Genomic DNA, 14,668 nt, shown 5'->3' on the forward strand with positions numbered 1-14,668 from the left:
CTAAACACGAAACCGTAAACACATAACAATAAACCATAAACCCTAAACCCTTTAACCTTAAACCATCCATAAATCCATATCCACGAGAAAATATATTTATTATATATACCGCTAAGCACTATAATACTAAAAATAAAATCTAAACCCTATTCCCTATATCCTAAACAATTAACCCTTACTCATATTTAATATACCCTAAAGCATATATATCTAAAAAATATTCCCTAAACCCTAAACCCTAAACTATAAATACTAAACACTAAACCCTAAACACATAACAATAAACCATAAACCCTAAACCCTTTAACCTTAAACCATCCATAAATCCATATCCACGAGAAAATATATTTAATATATATACCCTAAGCACTATAATACTAAAAATAAAATCTAAACCCTATTCCCTATACCCTAAACAATTAACCCTTACTCATATTTAATATACCCTAAACAAAACAAAACAATATTGTTTAGAATATGGTTTTTATGAAGTAGTAAATCCATATCCATTGTCATAACCCGTGTAGCAACTCGTAACCACAATATAAAATCCATGTGTAAAGATATTGATATTTTAAGAGATCTCATATTTTAATCCAATATAAATAAAATAAATTAAGCGAATTAGCCCCCATTATGAGGTAAGGTTAAACATATAGGTTTAATAAAGTCTATAAATAGGTTATAAACAGAAACACAACCTAATCCAAAGATCATAAATTTGCATTTCTTGTTAAAATGGGAGATTTACAAGAAAGTTTAACTATGGGAGGTGTACTCCAAAGCTATGAGGAGAGCGAGGGTTCAAATGTCATTGAGGTTGTTGTAATCTGTTTTTAGAATAATGCTTATGTAAGAATGATAGTTTAAGAATCTGTTTTAATTTTGTAGGAGATTCCAAGGAGAGAATTTCACATTCCTCAGCCGTTAATGGATATCATTGTGAGTAAGGTTGGTGAAGATGGTGTCGATGCGTTGAAGAACTTGTTGCTCGCTGGGAGAGAGGGGAAGGATGCTGTTCTGTCGAAGAAAACCTTAGCATCCGTTCGCATCGATATGGACCATCATTTCATGTGGTGGTCAATGCCACATTCAAAGTACTACACTTTCTACCAAAAGTGTCTTGCCGCGAATAATCCGTATGCACAGTTTGTAGAGAAGCACAAAGGACTGTGTTATGAGTCGACGATAGGGTACTTTCAGATGAGATGCCGTTGGAATGTCACACATGATAAACGCATGGTGACATGAATGTGTGCGTGGTGCAGCCATCTTTTCAGCCCGGAAGGGTCGGGAGGCCAAGGTGCCCTAGGTGCAAGAGAGTTGGGCACAGATTCAACAGGTGTGTCGATTAAGTTATGGAGGATGTAAGCGGGATGTTGGTGTAGAGTTCATGAAAGTATGAGCAATGTTTTTTGATAAGTTATTTGGTGATAATCCTAGATGTAAGCGGGATGTTATTTTTGGTTATCTAATACCTTTAAGTTGCAGGGGAATGTATAACATTTAAGAACTTTCTTTGTGTCCATTTAATGTTATCCATATATTTCTTAAAGTTCAATGTCCGGCAAAATTAAATATGGAATGAGATATTTTCTTTCTTCCATCTATTGTTATCCATATAAACGTTATTGTACAATGTCAAACCTTTATAAAGTTTGTAAATATTTTGGTCAAATTTAAGTAAAAGAATTCTAGTTTATGGCCATGGGTTATTATCCATATAATAGAAATAAAATATGTAAAAGTGCCGAGAAAATGCCGTTTTGATTGGTTTGGAAGCATGGTTGGAAAAATTATAGCCTGCCCACAGGAATAGTAGATTAAAAGTATCTCGTCCACAAACGAGCATCGGACGTAGCAAAAGGTATTGATGTGGAGTGTCACTCGCGATGTAAAAGGTGTCAGTATTGGCTAACGTGATGTATGTGGCCTAAAGCGTAGGAATAGGTTATAGGTACATAAATTAAAGTTTTTATAATTATGGCTGAGTTGACAATTAGAAAGTTTAAATATATGTAATTGAATTGATGGCCTAAACGAAAGATATTTAGCATTTTTTTTTTTTTTCAAGAAATGGGACTGAAAAAGTGAAGTTAGCTTGAATTGTGTGATTACAGTTAACCGAGGAAAAGGTGGAAACTACAACTATAATGGATGATCCTTTATGGATGGGGAATAGAATCTGTCAATTAAAATGCAACATTACATATATCATCACACAACAACTACTATGATAATAGTTTTACAAGTCCTAAAAAATTAAAAAAGGAAAAAAAATAAAACAATGATCAAAGCGAAAACAACAATAATTTTTTTCATACATCTAAGCTGCGTTTTCAAGTCTTCAATATCTTTCTGAAGAACAGAATCACAGGCCCGAGTCTCCTCTGACAAAGTGCTTATGTTGGAATCACAAATATTTAACCCTTTTTGCAATGTGAGTGTAGCACCCTCAATGTTATCCACTTTCGTAATCAACTCCTCAATCTCTTCTACCATACATGTATCCGTCCATTTGAACAAATGGTTCCTATTCTCCTGTGTAATCGGAAATTAATTCTGATATAAATGTTGCAAAAATAATATAAGATAGTTGATTTACTTACAGGGGATCCCAGAGGACATGCATGAAACAAGCGACCAGGGTTTCTTGGAGTTGCTGAGGTTTTCATCACAACTTCCTCGCCACAGTTGCAGAGTTTCGGGATACCTCGAAATCGATCTACCATTTTCTTGTTTGGACCTTTATGTTGGAGGAGAACAAAAAGATTGTTATGATGAAATCCCTAGATTTAGAATTTATTCCTTTCTGACAAAAAAAAAAAAAAGAATTTATTCCTAAATTTGAACTACGTCGTTTTGGTGTAAGATGAGTATGAGTAATTCTGATATTGTCTAAAAAAAGAAAAAACAAATTTGCCCAAAAAGCATTTTGTTACATTATCAGATTATCTCATGTCATTGTAAGAGTCCATGAATACTAATCCACCAGTAACTGACATAATATAATTCGTAGTAATTAGTTGTCAAACATTATTTTGAATACCCAACACTGGTAAATCGGAAGATGTTAGCCGTGTGATCTGTACTCAATGGATTGTAAAACAGCGTATCAATAAAAAGATTCATTTGAAAGGCAACTGCTTATAAAAATACACAAGTCTTTATCGAATGCCTTTATCGAATATCATTGTAAGAGTCCATGAATACAAATCCACAATCTACAAAATGAAATAACATTCGTAGTAATTTATTGTTTAACATTTATTTAGTACAAGACGCTGGTAAATCGGAATATATCAGCCGTGTGGTCAGTAAACAATGGATTGCAAGACGTGAATGAATAAAAACAGTCATTTTAAAAGGCACATTAAGATATAAAATAGATCATGAAACAAAGGATTATCCATAGAAACAAAAGCTAACACAAGTCATGGATTTGAAAGACATAAAATAGAACAAAGCAAGATGGGCAAATATCCAAAGCCCCATAATGGACTAAACCACAATCTGGTATAACGTTTAAGCCCCCGTACCCTCGGTAAAGATGCTTTCCTGTTGGACCCATGTCTGATATCTGAGCCATCACCTGGTTAGCGCAATTAACAGCTTCTTGGAAAGTTGAAAACTTCTCCAAAAACTTTTTGAGTATCATACTTCCTTCACAAGGATTTCCGCATAAAGCATAGAAAATGCCAAAAGCAAAATAGGAATGTATGTTGTGAATCGCAGCTTCACCAAGCATATCAAGAGATTGAACAGAAGGGCCAACAAGTGCAGCTAGTCGTAACCCTTCAATGTATTTGGCAGTGTTGTTGTTAGAATGTACACATCTAAGCAAAAATGGCCGGTACGGTGAGCCTTCAATGCATAAAGAGCAGACAGAACGAGACTCATCAAGACAAACCTCCGGTAATACTTCAGCAGAAAAAACGATGGCTGACCATTCAGGGCCAGCCGCGATGAATGGACCGAGATGACGAAAACCGGAAATACCAATCCGACGAACTATGTCTGTAACTAAAGGAAAAGGAATGTTAGAAGACATTTAGAAAAAAATACACAGAACGATCCTTTAAAAAAAGATATTTGGAGATTTGGTTTTAATTTGAAGCACTTATTGAAAGAACTGATATTTGCCAACAGAAAGTGATTAAGGAGATGAAGTCGGAGACCCTAGATTTTTAAGGATATTTCCCAACTTTAAAACGGCAGCGTTTTAATAAGTTGTTCATTGTGGACAGTATGTTAAATGATTAATCCATTATGTACTATCCACACCAGTAAATCAGATGCCAAAGTGTAAAACTAAGACATAAATTCCACAGTCCATAGTTCTGCAGATAAATTTAGGGTTTAGGAAACATAAGGTGATTTAACATCAATTGAGTAGTGTATGTGGTTTTACTCTTGTTCACCCATGTGGAAGATTACTGAAATGGAACGAGTCCATGTAAACAAATCCACATGCCATATATTGTAATAATATATAAGGAAAAATAACATCCTTATAAATCTAGGGGAGCTAGATTAATAGTAGATGATGATGTACATTTTACATCAAACAAATAGAGCTAGCCGAGAAATAAGTTTGAAGGGAAAAGGAAAGGAGATAAGAAGCAACAATCTCTACAACAAATTACATAGATTAGTAGTTGAGCTACCTATTTGTAAAGAGGTGCCACAAGTTCTTGAAACAGATCTATAGCATACTGGCCCCTGAAATCATCAACAATTTCATCTGTTATAAGAGCCATTTTCTCTGCATCTCCACCATTGGCATATATTTCAATGAACTTCATTGACAGAGGTCCACAGTCCCCACTCCTCTCGTTGACATAGATCTCTTTCATTCTTGTCCAACGGAAAGGATCCAAGCCATGTACCTGAGACAGACGTGGCTTGCAAAATTTGTTAATTATATACGGGAGTTGGACCACAATAGGTGCCATGTACTCGTTGACTTTGTCATCATCGTTTAGAGGGTAGTTTGGATCAAGTATGTCGACACACCATGTACCTAAGTTGATTGCCAGTCCTACCCAATGCTGGTTTTTCCAAATCATTGGCATGAAGATAAGATTTATTTCTTCAAACCATTCTGATGGAGATCCAGGAATAGCCCGCTTGAACTGTTGATTCCATTGAACGCACAACTTTTGTTTTGCAGCTAGGAAAGAAGGGTACTTCCCTTGTAGGTAGTTGCCTAGCCACGGTTTGATAATTACAGCGCGTTCTTGAGAGAGTGTGAATTTGTGCCTTTCATCTAGGAAAGTCCCTAGAACCTCCATGTGCTGCAAAATGATAGAAATGGGCAAGTGGAGTAACCATATTAAACATTGGGGAAATAAAATGTAATTAAGTATGGGACATGTCTTACCATGGTATCAACCCAATTGGTTGGCTGGGCAAGCTGGACTAGGAATTTGTTGGTTATCACAATATCACAGCGGGTTAGGTGTTGCCTGAAATTAGAACATAATGTTAGACAGAGGAAAAGGAAACCAAAGTAAAAGGAAAAGGAATGTCATTACGTATGTGGTGCCTTTCGAAGGATGTCCATGAACACTTTGAAAAATGTTTTGTCCAAACGAGGTAACAGGTCATACTGTTTTGTAGGTGAGTTTCTTGGAAGATTTAGAACCAACTCAACAAGTTTGGCCTCTTTGTCTGACAAAGTAGTTGGCTTCCGTTCTCTTGCAGGAGATGAATCACTGACATCAACAACATCTCCACTTTTGACTGCAGAATCCTGAGATTTTATAAGAAAATATAATGAGAAAACCATAAATTAAAACTACACTCAAACGATCACCAGGGTATTATACCTCATCATCATCATTTTCAATATCAACATCTTTATCTTGTTGAGTATCTGCGGCCATCTACATGAGGAAGAAACAAGTGGTAAGATAAACAAAATGGGCATAAAGTTTTATGTGAAAATACAAGATAAAAATACCTTGGTCACTGGAGAAACTGGGCCTTGAATGGAGACGTTGAGAGAGTCTTGGAGAACAGGAGGGTCAATTTTGGGAGGATAGATAGAGGTGGTTTCAATCTGGTGACAGGTTGTTAGAGTATTATTAAAACCAGGTATCCACATGGATACGGATCAGATGAACAAGGATTACCTCCGAGTGTTTTACCAAAACAAAATTTGTTTCAATACCACCAGACTTGATTCCATCGGGTAGATCATCTTGGGGGGTTATCTACAACGTAATTAAATTGTTTAACATTTGATTTTATAGAGTGATGTTAATTATTTGTAAAGTTTTGAATTTATAAATTAATGTAACTGAAGCAAAGGAAGTTACAAAGTTAAGTATCGACTTAATTGACAACCCATAAAAAATACAGCTATCCTCGTGGACAGCCTCGTTTAAAATACCTCAGAGTTTTGAAGTTTATCAGAATTTGATACAATATCATCAGAAATGTTTGCATCAGGTTGATCATCTTGAGGGATTATCTGAATCGTCATTAAATTGGTTTAGTATTGGAATTTATGGAATGTTGTTTGAAACAAATCTTAAAAATTGGAGTATGGTAAAAGGTTACCTTTGAATAATCAACAGCAAGAAACTCTTCTTGTGATGGTAGGGAATCCACATCTGCAGCAGCAATAGTAGGACTTGTAGACTTGCAAACTGATTGAACCAATGTGTCAACGTTATCCGCATAGACCAAGTCTCCAATGTTGATCTCCTAGATCAGATTGAAAGTGGTAAAAGATTAACCAGATGAGTAAAATACATTTATGGTAAACTCAAACGATTGATAAACCCCTTAGTGGAAAAGAACCTCAGATCCATCAATAGAAGAGGGTTTCTTTGTAGTATCATAAACAGCAGCAAGTTGAGGAGAAGACAGAGGCTAGTGTGTAAGATTACAAAATGTGGAAAATGTAGTTAGGTATAAAAATAGTTAAATATTTTTATGTACAGACAGATATTCTAAAAATCTTACCTCGTCTGTAAGTTTAGACTCAGTGTCATATATGGGTTGATCAGACTGTGGAGCCTCTGTGCTATCAGCAGATAAATACCTTGATGGAGATTCTTTCTGAAAAGATTAATAATCTAAGAAGATATGATCCATGTTAGGAAACAATAGAGTAAAAGATTCTAAAATCCCATTACCAGACTTTTTCGAGGGGAAGTAACTGAATCCATGTTAGTATTCCCAGAATTCCCTTCATGTATGATAAAAATGTGATAAGTGTAATGCGTTAAGAAAAGTAAGTCAAATGCGATGTTTGGAAGCAACAAGAGTAGCAGGTTGTCCTGACACCATCAACAAACTTCCACACTGTTGAGAAGTTATTCGACGCCATGTCATATCATCAACAAGCATAGCAGGTTCTCCTGACGCTGAATTGTCTTCCTCATGCATTGAAGTTAATGGACTTGAAGGGGGAGTTCGGATGTTTTGAGCATCTACAGCAGCCTTCACAGGAGATTCAGACAGAATGGGGTGTTTACCTGCTTTATGTATTTTTCTGGATGGAGGACAAGATGACTGTCTAGAGCGAGAGAATTTGTGATATTGAAATTTTGGCATCTTCAGAGATGTCAGGGCCTTGATCTTTTTCAGAAGATTCACATTCTGAGCTCTTAACTTCTTAACACTCTCCGCAAATTCACGTCTTATAGCATCCAACTGCGAATTCACCCACAGTTTTATATCATCTGCCTCATCATCATCAACCAAATCAAACTTACGCTTCCTGCCTCGCCTTGTAGTACCGACTTTCGATTTTGATTGAGTTCCCTTTGAAGAAGGAGTTGCTGTATGTTTCCTTTTCCTGTTAACTATATGTTTCTTGTGTTCAACAACACGTTCCTTTTCATTGACAGAAATGAGCTCTAGATCAGCATAGCCACCAGGCCACTCTTTTTTGGTGAATTCATGACATTTCCTTATCTGCTCAATCAAATACAGCACTTTCTTGTCTCTCACTTCATCATCCCAATCTCCCCATCCTTCTTCGTTGTGGTCAACAAAAAGCAGCGGAGTAACAATCAACTGAACAGACAAAAAACAATAATGAGAACACATGAAAGTTAAAAACTATATAAATGTTTAAAATAACTTACATCAGGATCACGTTCAAGGAGATGAACTTCATTTAGGGAAAGATTGTTTTTGGGAATACCAATTGAATGCCATTCCAAGAAGGTTCTATCATCTGAAGAACCAGGAATCTTGTCAAGTAGACCAGATATGTTCCTATAAGCAAGAAGTTGCAGGCCCAAAGGAAAGCCATAGATAGCTATAGTTTGCTGTTGCATCTGATTTGTAAAAAGTTGGATGGGATCTTCAATCTTGGACGCTGCGCGTGACCTTTTTCTCTTCGATTCTGCCATTGACGGTTTGTTTCTTCCAGGCCTCATTACCTGTATAGTCTTCAAGAAAGATTCTCTCCCCCATGGAAAAGAAAGGAAGGAGTCAATGTTTTCCAACATCTTCACATACTTATATGTTGGCCGATGAGTCTGATTATTGGCTATAAGGACTCCATCAACAATAAGCAGAAGAGCTAGTGGCAGTTTCAAAGGGTCCTCAATCCCTTTCAATGCCTGGAACTTAACGGATACATCAGCTAATGTAGCATTCTTATCTTTACCAATCAACACATCCCAGTAATCGTTCACCCCATTCACACGTTTAGGGAAGAAATCTGGATCATACTCCTCGGGGAATTCACCACAAGGCAACCCAGTTACAGAACCAAACTCAAATAAAGAGAATCTTAATGGCTGTCCACCAAAAACCGTCCACATTTCGTATTTTTGTTTTGATAGCAGTTGTCTACATAACAGAGCATGAACTAATTTGCAAGAAATTGGGCATTCACTTACCCTTAAACTAAATAGAGAACCAAAACACGAGTCCAATATGGTTTCCATTTCTTTGGTACCTTCAAGAACATCACATATGACTGTGAGTATATCGGGTCTGGAGTAAATATTCAGACGAGCGTCGGGGTAACGGTCAGTGGCAAAAAGCCTTGGAGGGAGTCTCAAATCCCAGGCAATTGCCGCTTCTTCCGCAGCACCTGCAAATAAGTTGACAAGTATTGATGAAAATATAGAATATAAAGTGAGATCAAATAAAATAAGATATCGATTACCTGTCATTGATACTTTTGAGAAGTGGAGAAGTGGAGAAGTGGAGAAACGGAGAAGATGACCGCCGTTTTTTTCTCCAGGGAATCGAGTTTCAATTTATGTCACGGTCGACGAACTGGGTTTAGAATTATCGGATACTCTTGACGAACTGGAGCTGAATTTTAGAATTTACAGGACCTGAAGTTTGTTTACAGAGGTGGAGAAGTGAAGATTTTTCACCGCCGTTTCTTTTACTCGCCGGAATAGAGTTTTCTAGGTCATGGTTACGGGATACATTTTCTAAGACTGTAAAAATTAATATTTTTAATAGATAACCATAGATATGTAACTATGGTTAATGTCAGTTTCAGGGGGTTTTTGGTAAAAAACTTAAAAAACTGCCCACTACCCCTTAACTGCTCTAGAGGGAAAATGAGTTTGAAAATTGTGTCTCACAGAGTAATATTCTCTTTTATTTATATCTTTCCATACATAACCGAATTAAGTCAAAGTAAGGTTTTTTTTTTATGTTGAGACTTATGTATTTATGTATGACTTTTTTTTTTATATATCTTCAAAATATAAATATTTTTCTTATCTATTTATTTCCCTCCCGTATTTTAATTGTTCCTGTTTAGTTGTATTCTGTTTCCATTTTGTCCTTGTTTTTAGTCTTCGTATCCGTCTCGGTGTTGCATAAATACGAGTTAAAGATTATGCTTACAAAGCAAACAATCATGGAATACCACACACACCGAATAATTTCTTCGGAACAGGATAGTGAGAAATTTAGGAAATTGTAGCTTTAGCTAAAATTTCGTATCTCAAATAATTATAAAATATACTCAATTTGGAAGTAGCGAAACTGCCGGGGGCATGGCGAAGCTGCAACTCCTCCAACTCATTTGCTACGCAGTCTTGACAAACAAGTTCGAAATAAACACACTAAGAATATACGAGGAATAGAAGATATGAGGAATGCATGAACACATGGTTTGCCTCAAGATAAACACACTAAGAATATAGTCTTTGTTGAAAATTTTGGCTACAAACGTTTAATCTAACGATGCATTTGTTGTAAAAAAGTTTTTCGAATAAATTATACATTTTATTCAAAAAATAATAATTACAAAGTAGTTTTGGCAATAAGGGCACATATATTACATAACATAAGGCACAGATTAATGACAACTATGTATTGTTTCTCATAGACGATAGTAATCAACTTCTTTGTTTGCTCTCGGTCAGATTTATTGTCTAGATTTGTGTGGTTGTTTTGGGATTCAAAGTCAGGGGAAACGGCCAATTCCCCCACGAACTTAATTGCTTTATCGTATTTATACACAAAACTTTGAAGTGTGCTTATAACTACATGAACTAACTTGTAATTTGAATTTACTACATAAACTATAAAAATGTGGTCGAAACCAACAAATCTATAGATGCCGTTAATTATCGGGAAAAAACCCGAAAAAACCGTCATCTAATTTTTATTTGGCCGTTTAATACATGTAGTATTAAATTTGGAATAAAAATACTTATTTTAATTTTGGTTATCTTTTAAAACCTTCGTTTTAAAAAAATTGGTAACATCGGGAGTGGTATTCCATGATTTAGGAAATTGGTAAAAATTTCTTCGATTTTCTGAAACTCGGGAGTGGAGGATTCAATGACCGTAAAGTGGTTGAAGATGGTAATGGTGGTAGCTTTGGTTAGAAGAAATCGAAGAAACTGTAAAAGTTAGGGTTTTGCATTGAATTTGCATCCTTTCTTTGATCCACCAATCTCAGCAAGTTCCAGTCCCGTCGGTGATTGGGATGCGAGCAAAAAAATTGAAGCAAACAAAAATTAAAGAAAAAAGAGACAGAGGGGTGGTTCGAACCAAGGTCCAGAAGGATAGTCAACCCACGTTTAACCATCTGACTAAGATAACATATTCGAATTCTGCAGAAACAAGATTGTATATATATGCTTAAACACCTTGGGTTAAGTTTTAACCGCAGTTAGTGCTTCCGTTAGCAAAGTTAACAGTCGTTAACTCGGAGGTACAATTTTACCAATTTTTAAAAAACAAAGGTTTTAAAAAGCAACCGAAATTAAAATAAGTATTTTTATTCCAAATTTAATACTACATGTATTAAACGGCCAAATAAAAATTAGATGGCGGTTTTTTCGGGATTTTTCCCGTTAATTATCTCGTTAACGTAGCTGACTGGGATGCCACATAGATAGATGAAACGACAGTGTTTTACGAAAAAATCTGTAAAGTAAAACGACAGCCGTTTTATTTAAAATTAAAAGGTTTTAAAAAGTAGACTTCCTAGGTTCGAAACGACGACCTCCAATACCGAGTACATCTCGTTACCAAATGTACTATGACAATTCTCGTTGAAACACTATATATATATATAAATATATATATTTTTGTTTTTTTGTTTTTTTGTTTTTTTTTTAATTTTAAATTTCCATTAAAAGCAGAACAGTTACAAGCCTAACAGGCCCAACATAGGCACCCATGCCCGAAATTTAAACCCCGAAAAAATACAAGGCCAGGAGGCCCAACAAAGGGACACGCAGGTCCACAACACACCAACAACCAGCAACAAAAAACCAGAGGAACAACAACCCAAAACCAAACAGGCAGCTCACAAGGGAAAGAGAAACCTTACCCAAAGAAGCGGAACCAAGTCGAAAGCAATGAAGAACCAGGGGCGGCGGCCAGCTGAATCCGGGAAAGAGGATCGAGACGCGCCCTTAACATCACATAGATGTCTCTTATGATCGAGGCAGGAGGTCTAGTAGTAGAAGAGTGAATCTGACTGTTTCTCTCCTTCCAAAGGAGATATATATCAGCCTGGAAGATGAGCTTCAATATGAGTGATAGGTTTGAGTCCCTGGAAACAGTCTTAATCCAGAGAAGAGACGCCATGAAAGAGGAGGGAGGAGTCAGATTTGCTCTCGAAGTGAAAAACATCCAAACCTCTTGGCTGAACACACATTCAAAGAACAAATGATCCCGAGACTCATGGCATGCATTGCATAGAACACAGAAAGGAGAGACAGAGAGACCCCAGCTCGTAAGTCTATCCCTTGTGTGTAATCTGTTCCAAGCAACAACCCAACAAATAAACGCATGCTTTGGAATGCGATCCTTAAACCATACAGATTTATGCCAAGCGACAGGGTTATCAAGAGGATTTAAAGCCAGCCAGGTTTTAAGTGAAGAAAAAAGGCATGAAGGAGGATGATGATCAGTCTTCCACAAGAAAACATCATCATCCACACACTCCCGCATGTTTCCAACCTCCAGCAAGGCACTTCTTAAGAGAGAGATGACAGGATTCCTGCTGCGACTATTTGTGACCCTCCAACCATTACTCTCAAGCGCCTCTCTTACCACAGCTTTTAGAGGCAGTCCGATCACCTGAGGACCAGTGGGGCCAGTGAGATCAATAAGAGGGCCTAAACCAGTCCAGTTGTCTTGCCAAAAGCTCGCAGTCATACCTGAGCCAATCTCACAAACCACAAATGGTCTAGCTACAGATCGTAACTTGCATAATTTTCTCCATATCCAGCTGCCCGAATAATAAGGAATGAGAGTCCAAAAATTTCGATTACCAATATATATATATTCTTCTCTTCTGTTTTTTTCTCTTCTCGTAGTCGAGGAACAAATCAGGGGAGACAGAGACAGAGACAGAGATTTCACTTCCTTATTGACAGAGAAATTCTAGAGACTCAGAGAATTCAATTATTTATTGACAGAGAACTTAATAACTCAAGAACTCGATTGTCACCGATTTGCCTCTTTTCTCTTTGCTCTGTCGTCATCTACGGTTTCATGTATTTCAGATCTAACAAACTTTCTCTTTCAATTATGATTATGCTTCATTCAAGTGTCAATGAACTATACAAGAATTCTTAAATACATCAACTAAACCGAAACTAAAGCTAAACCAACTTAAACCAATCTAGCCTAACCGATATATGATCTCTAAAACTCCCCCTCAAGATGAAAGTATCAAGGAACTTTCATCTTGGACTTGAAAACTCCATTAGTGTATCCTCCATAACCTTCTCGATGAGAGAAACATTCATGTGAACTTGATAGATCTTATTTGACGTGAGTGGCTTGAATCCAAGATGAGCTTGATAAAACTGGTGAGTATTACAAGTAAAGAATACTGCTCAAAGAAACTGGAAGTCTCCATGGTTTTGTAGCAAAAAAAAAAAACATCAGGAACCAGCCATAGGAGTAACAAGCCGTAGACAAGTGAAGGATCTTATCTCTTTTAACCAAGCATCCTCTTTCCAAAACCAAATTCAACTAACCATCAACCACAAACCAGCCTCTGCAATGACCTTTCGCTCATCAAGAGAAAGTTAAACAAACCAGAGATGTGTAAACTACAATGTTTCATAGCCAAATAGAAACCCAAAACTTCCTCTGGTTTGGACCAGAACTTGGTGAAGGGATGCTTGCGGATATATCCGGCCATGAAAATATCAGTTGAAAACAAACCAGAATTTAACACACAACTGCAGTAAGTGAGCAGCTTCTCTAGTCTTCCCATACATTCTTGAACTTGAGAATGAAACTTGGAATAACAAAGACAAGCCAGCAAGTCAACATTGCTTAGATGATACTTCCATCTTCTTAATCAACTCTGTAAGTCCTTGAAATCCATGCTTGATGTGCATGACAAACAGTTGATCAACACACAACACCTCAATAAAGGCACATCCATCTTCTGTTTCGACAAGGAGGCTTAACAACAGGTAACATTATGGCACCAAGTTCACAAAAAATAGTGAAACCAGAACAATTGAAGATCATAATCATCGCTGCCATGAACCAGAATAACCAAAACATTGGGATTACTTGATTGTATCTCCCCCTATCTTAGAACAGATCCAGATGATCAAATTCTTAATAACTATCAAACAAACAATACCTAACTCCATTGCCAAAAAATTCACAGCCTAACTTGGAAGTTTGACGAAGAAAAGTTTGCAGAAGAAAAAAAATGCTCCGATACCATTTCAGATCTAACAAACTTTCCCTTTCAATTATGATTATGCTTCATTCAAGTGTCAATGAACTATACAAGAATTCTTAAATACATCAACTAAACCGAAACTAAAGCTAAACCAACTTAAACCAATCTAGCCTAACCGATATATGATCTCTAAAAATGTAAGCTCTTATTATTTTTCTTGTTTCTCAAATTATGTTCGTTTGGTGTTTTTCGAAAAATTTCCCATCTCGGTTTTGTAATTGAAACGTTTGGTGTTTGAATTCTTATCGAGATCTGTAAAATTGGGCGTTTTCATATGCGTCAACTTGGGTTTTGATTCAAGGGGTTTTATAGGTGTTTAAGATTTTACTAAACTGTGTATACTATTTGATTCGTTGAGCTTTGATGTGAGAAATTGTCTCGTGAGTCCCTTTTTGTCCAAGCATCGTCTCATATCTCCCCTAATAAAACACAATTTTATTTTTATTTAAAATTAAATCGAAAACTATGGATATTACTGATATACCCCAA

The 14,668-nt window shown here is 36.4% G+C and overlaps 3 protein-coding genes across 3 annotated transcripts; all 3 read right to left on the reverse strand.

The window, feature by feature from the left end:
- Positions 1-5,533: 5,533 nt before the first annotated feature.
- LOC9313311 lies at positions 5,534-8,067 on the reverse strand. Its single transcript, XM_021026135.1, has 10 exons — positions 7,311-8,067; positions 7,149-7,201; positions 6,976-7,071; positions 6,811-6,882; positions 6,568-6,714; positions 6,398-6,478; positions 6,138-6,218; positions 5,966-6,064; positions 5,832-5,888; positions 5,534-5,755 (listed from the first exon to the last, which is right to left on the reverse strand). Exons 1-10 carry the CDS (start codon positions 8,065-8,067, stop codon positions 5,534-5,536), a joined length of 1,665 nt encoding a protein of 554 aa, XP_020881794.1.
- LOC110228609 lies at positions 8,065-9,158 on the reverse strand. Its single transcript, XM_021026363.1, has one exon. The coding sequence runs from the start codon at positions 9,147-9,149 to the stop codon at positions 8,073-8,075; it is 1,077 nt and encodes a 358-aa protein (XP_020882022.1). The 5' UTR covers positions 9,150-9,158; the 3' UTR covers positions 8,065-8,072.
- A 2,626-nt stretch (positions 9,159-11,784) lies between these two features.
- Positions 11,785-12,950, reverse strand: LOC110228493. The gene is made up of 3 exons (XM_021026136.1): positions 12,906-12,950; positions 12,520-12,849; positions 11,785-12,423 (listed from the first exon to the last, which is right to left on the reverse strand). The coding sequence occupies exons 1-3, from the start codon at positions 12,948-12,950 to the stop codon at positions 11,785-11,787; spliced, it is 1,014 nt and encodes a 337-aa protein (XP_020881795.1).
- Positions 12,951-14,668: the final 1,718 nt, after the last annotated feature.

Source organism: Arabidopsis lyrata (genome assembly GCF_000004255.2).
Source record: "Arabidopsis lyrata subsp. lyrata unplaced genomic scaffold ARALYscaffold_5, whole genome shotgun sequence".
NCBI classification, from domain to species: domain Eukaryota; kingdom Viridiplantae; phylum Streptophyta; class Magnoliopsida; order Brassicales; family Brassicaceae; genus Arabidopsis; species Arabidopsis lyrata.

Excerpts from the sequence above, each read along its gene's own strand:
- LOC9313311 (XM_021026135.1), bottom strand. The coding sequence starts at position 8,067 with ATGTGTTCTCATTATTGTTTTTTGTCTGTTCAGTTGATTGTTACTCCG. Across the intron at positions 5,889-5,965 it reads CAGTTTCTCCAGTGACCAAG|ATGGCCGCAGATACTCAACA; the intron begins GTATTTTTATCT and ends TTCCTCATGTAG. Across the intron at positions 5,756-5,831 it reads TTGAAAATGATGATGATGAG|GATTCTGCAGTCAAAAGTGG; the intron begins GTATAATACCCT and ends ATAAAATCTCAG.
- LOC110228609 (XM_021026363.1), bottom strand. The coding sequence starts at position 9,149 with ATGACAGGTAATCGATATCTTATTTTATTTGATCTCACTTTATATTCT.
- LOC110228493 (XM_021026136.1), bottom strand. The coding sequence starts at position 12,950 with ATGACGACAGAGCAAAGAGAAAAGAGGCAAATCGGTGACAATCGA. Across the intron at positions 12,850-12,905 it reads GGCAAATCGGTGACAATCGA|AATTTCTCTGTCAATAAGGA; the intron begins GTTCTTGAGTTA and ends CTGAGTCTCTAG. Across the intron at positions 12,424-12,519 it reads TCGGACTGCCTCTAAAAGCT|GTTGGAAACATGCGGGAGTG; the intron begins GTGGTAAGAGAG and ends GCCTTGCTGGAG.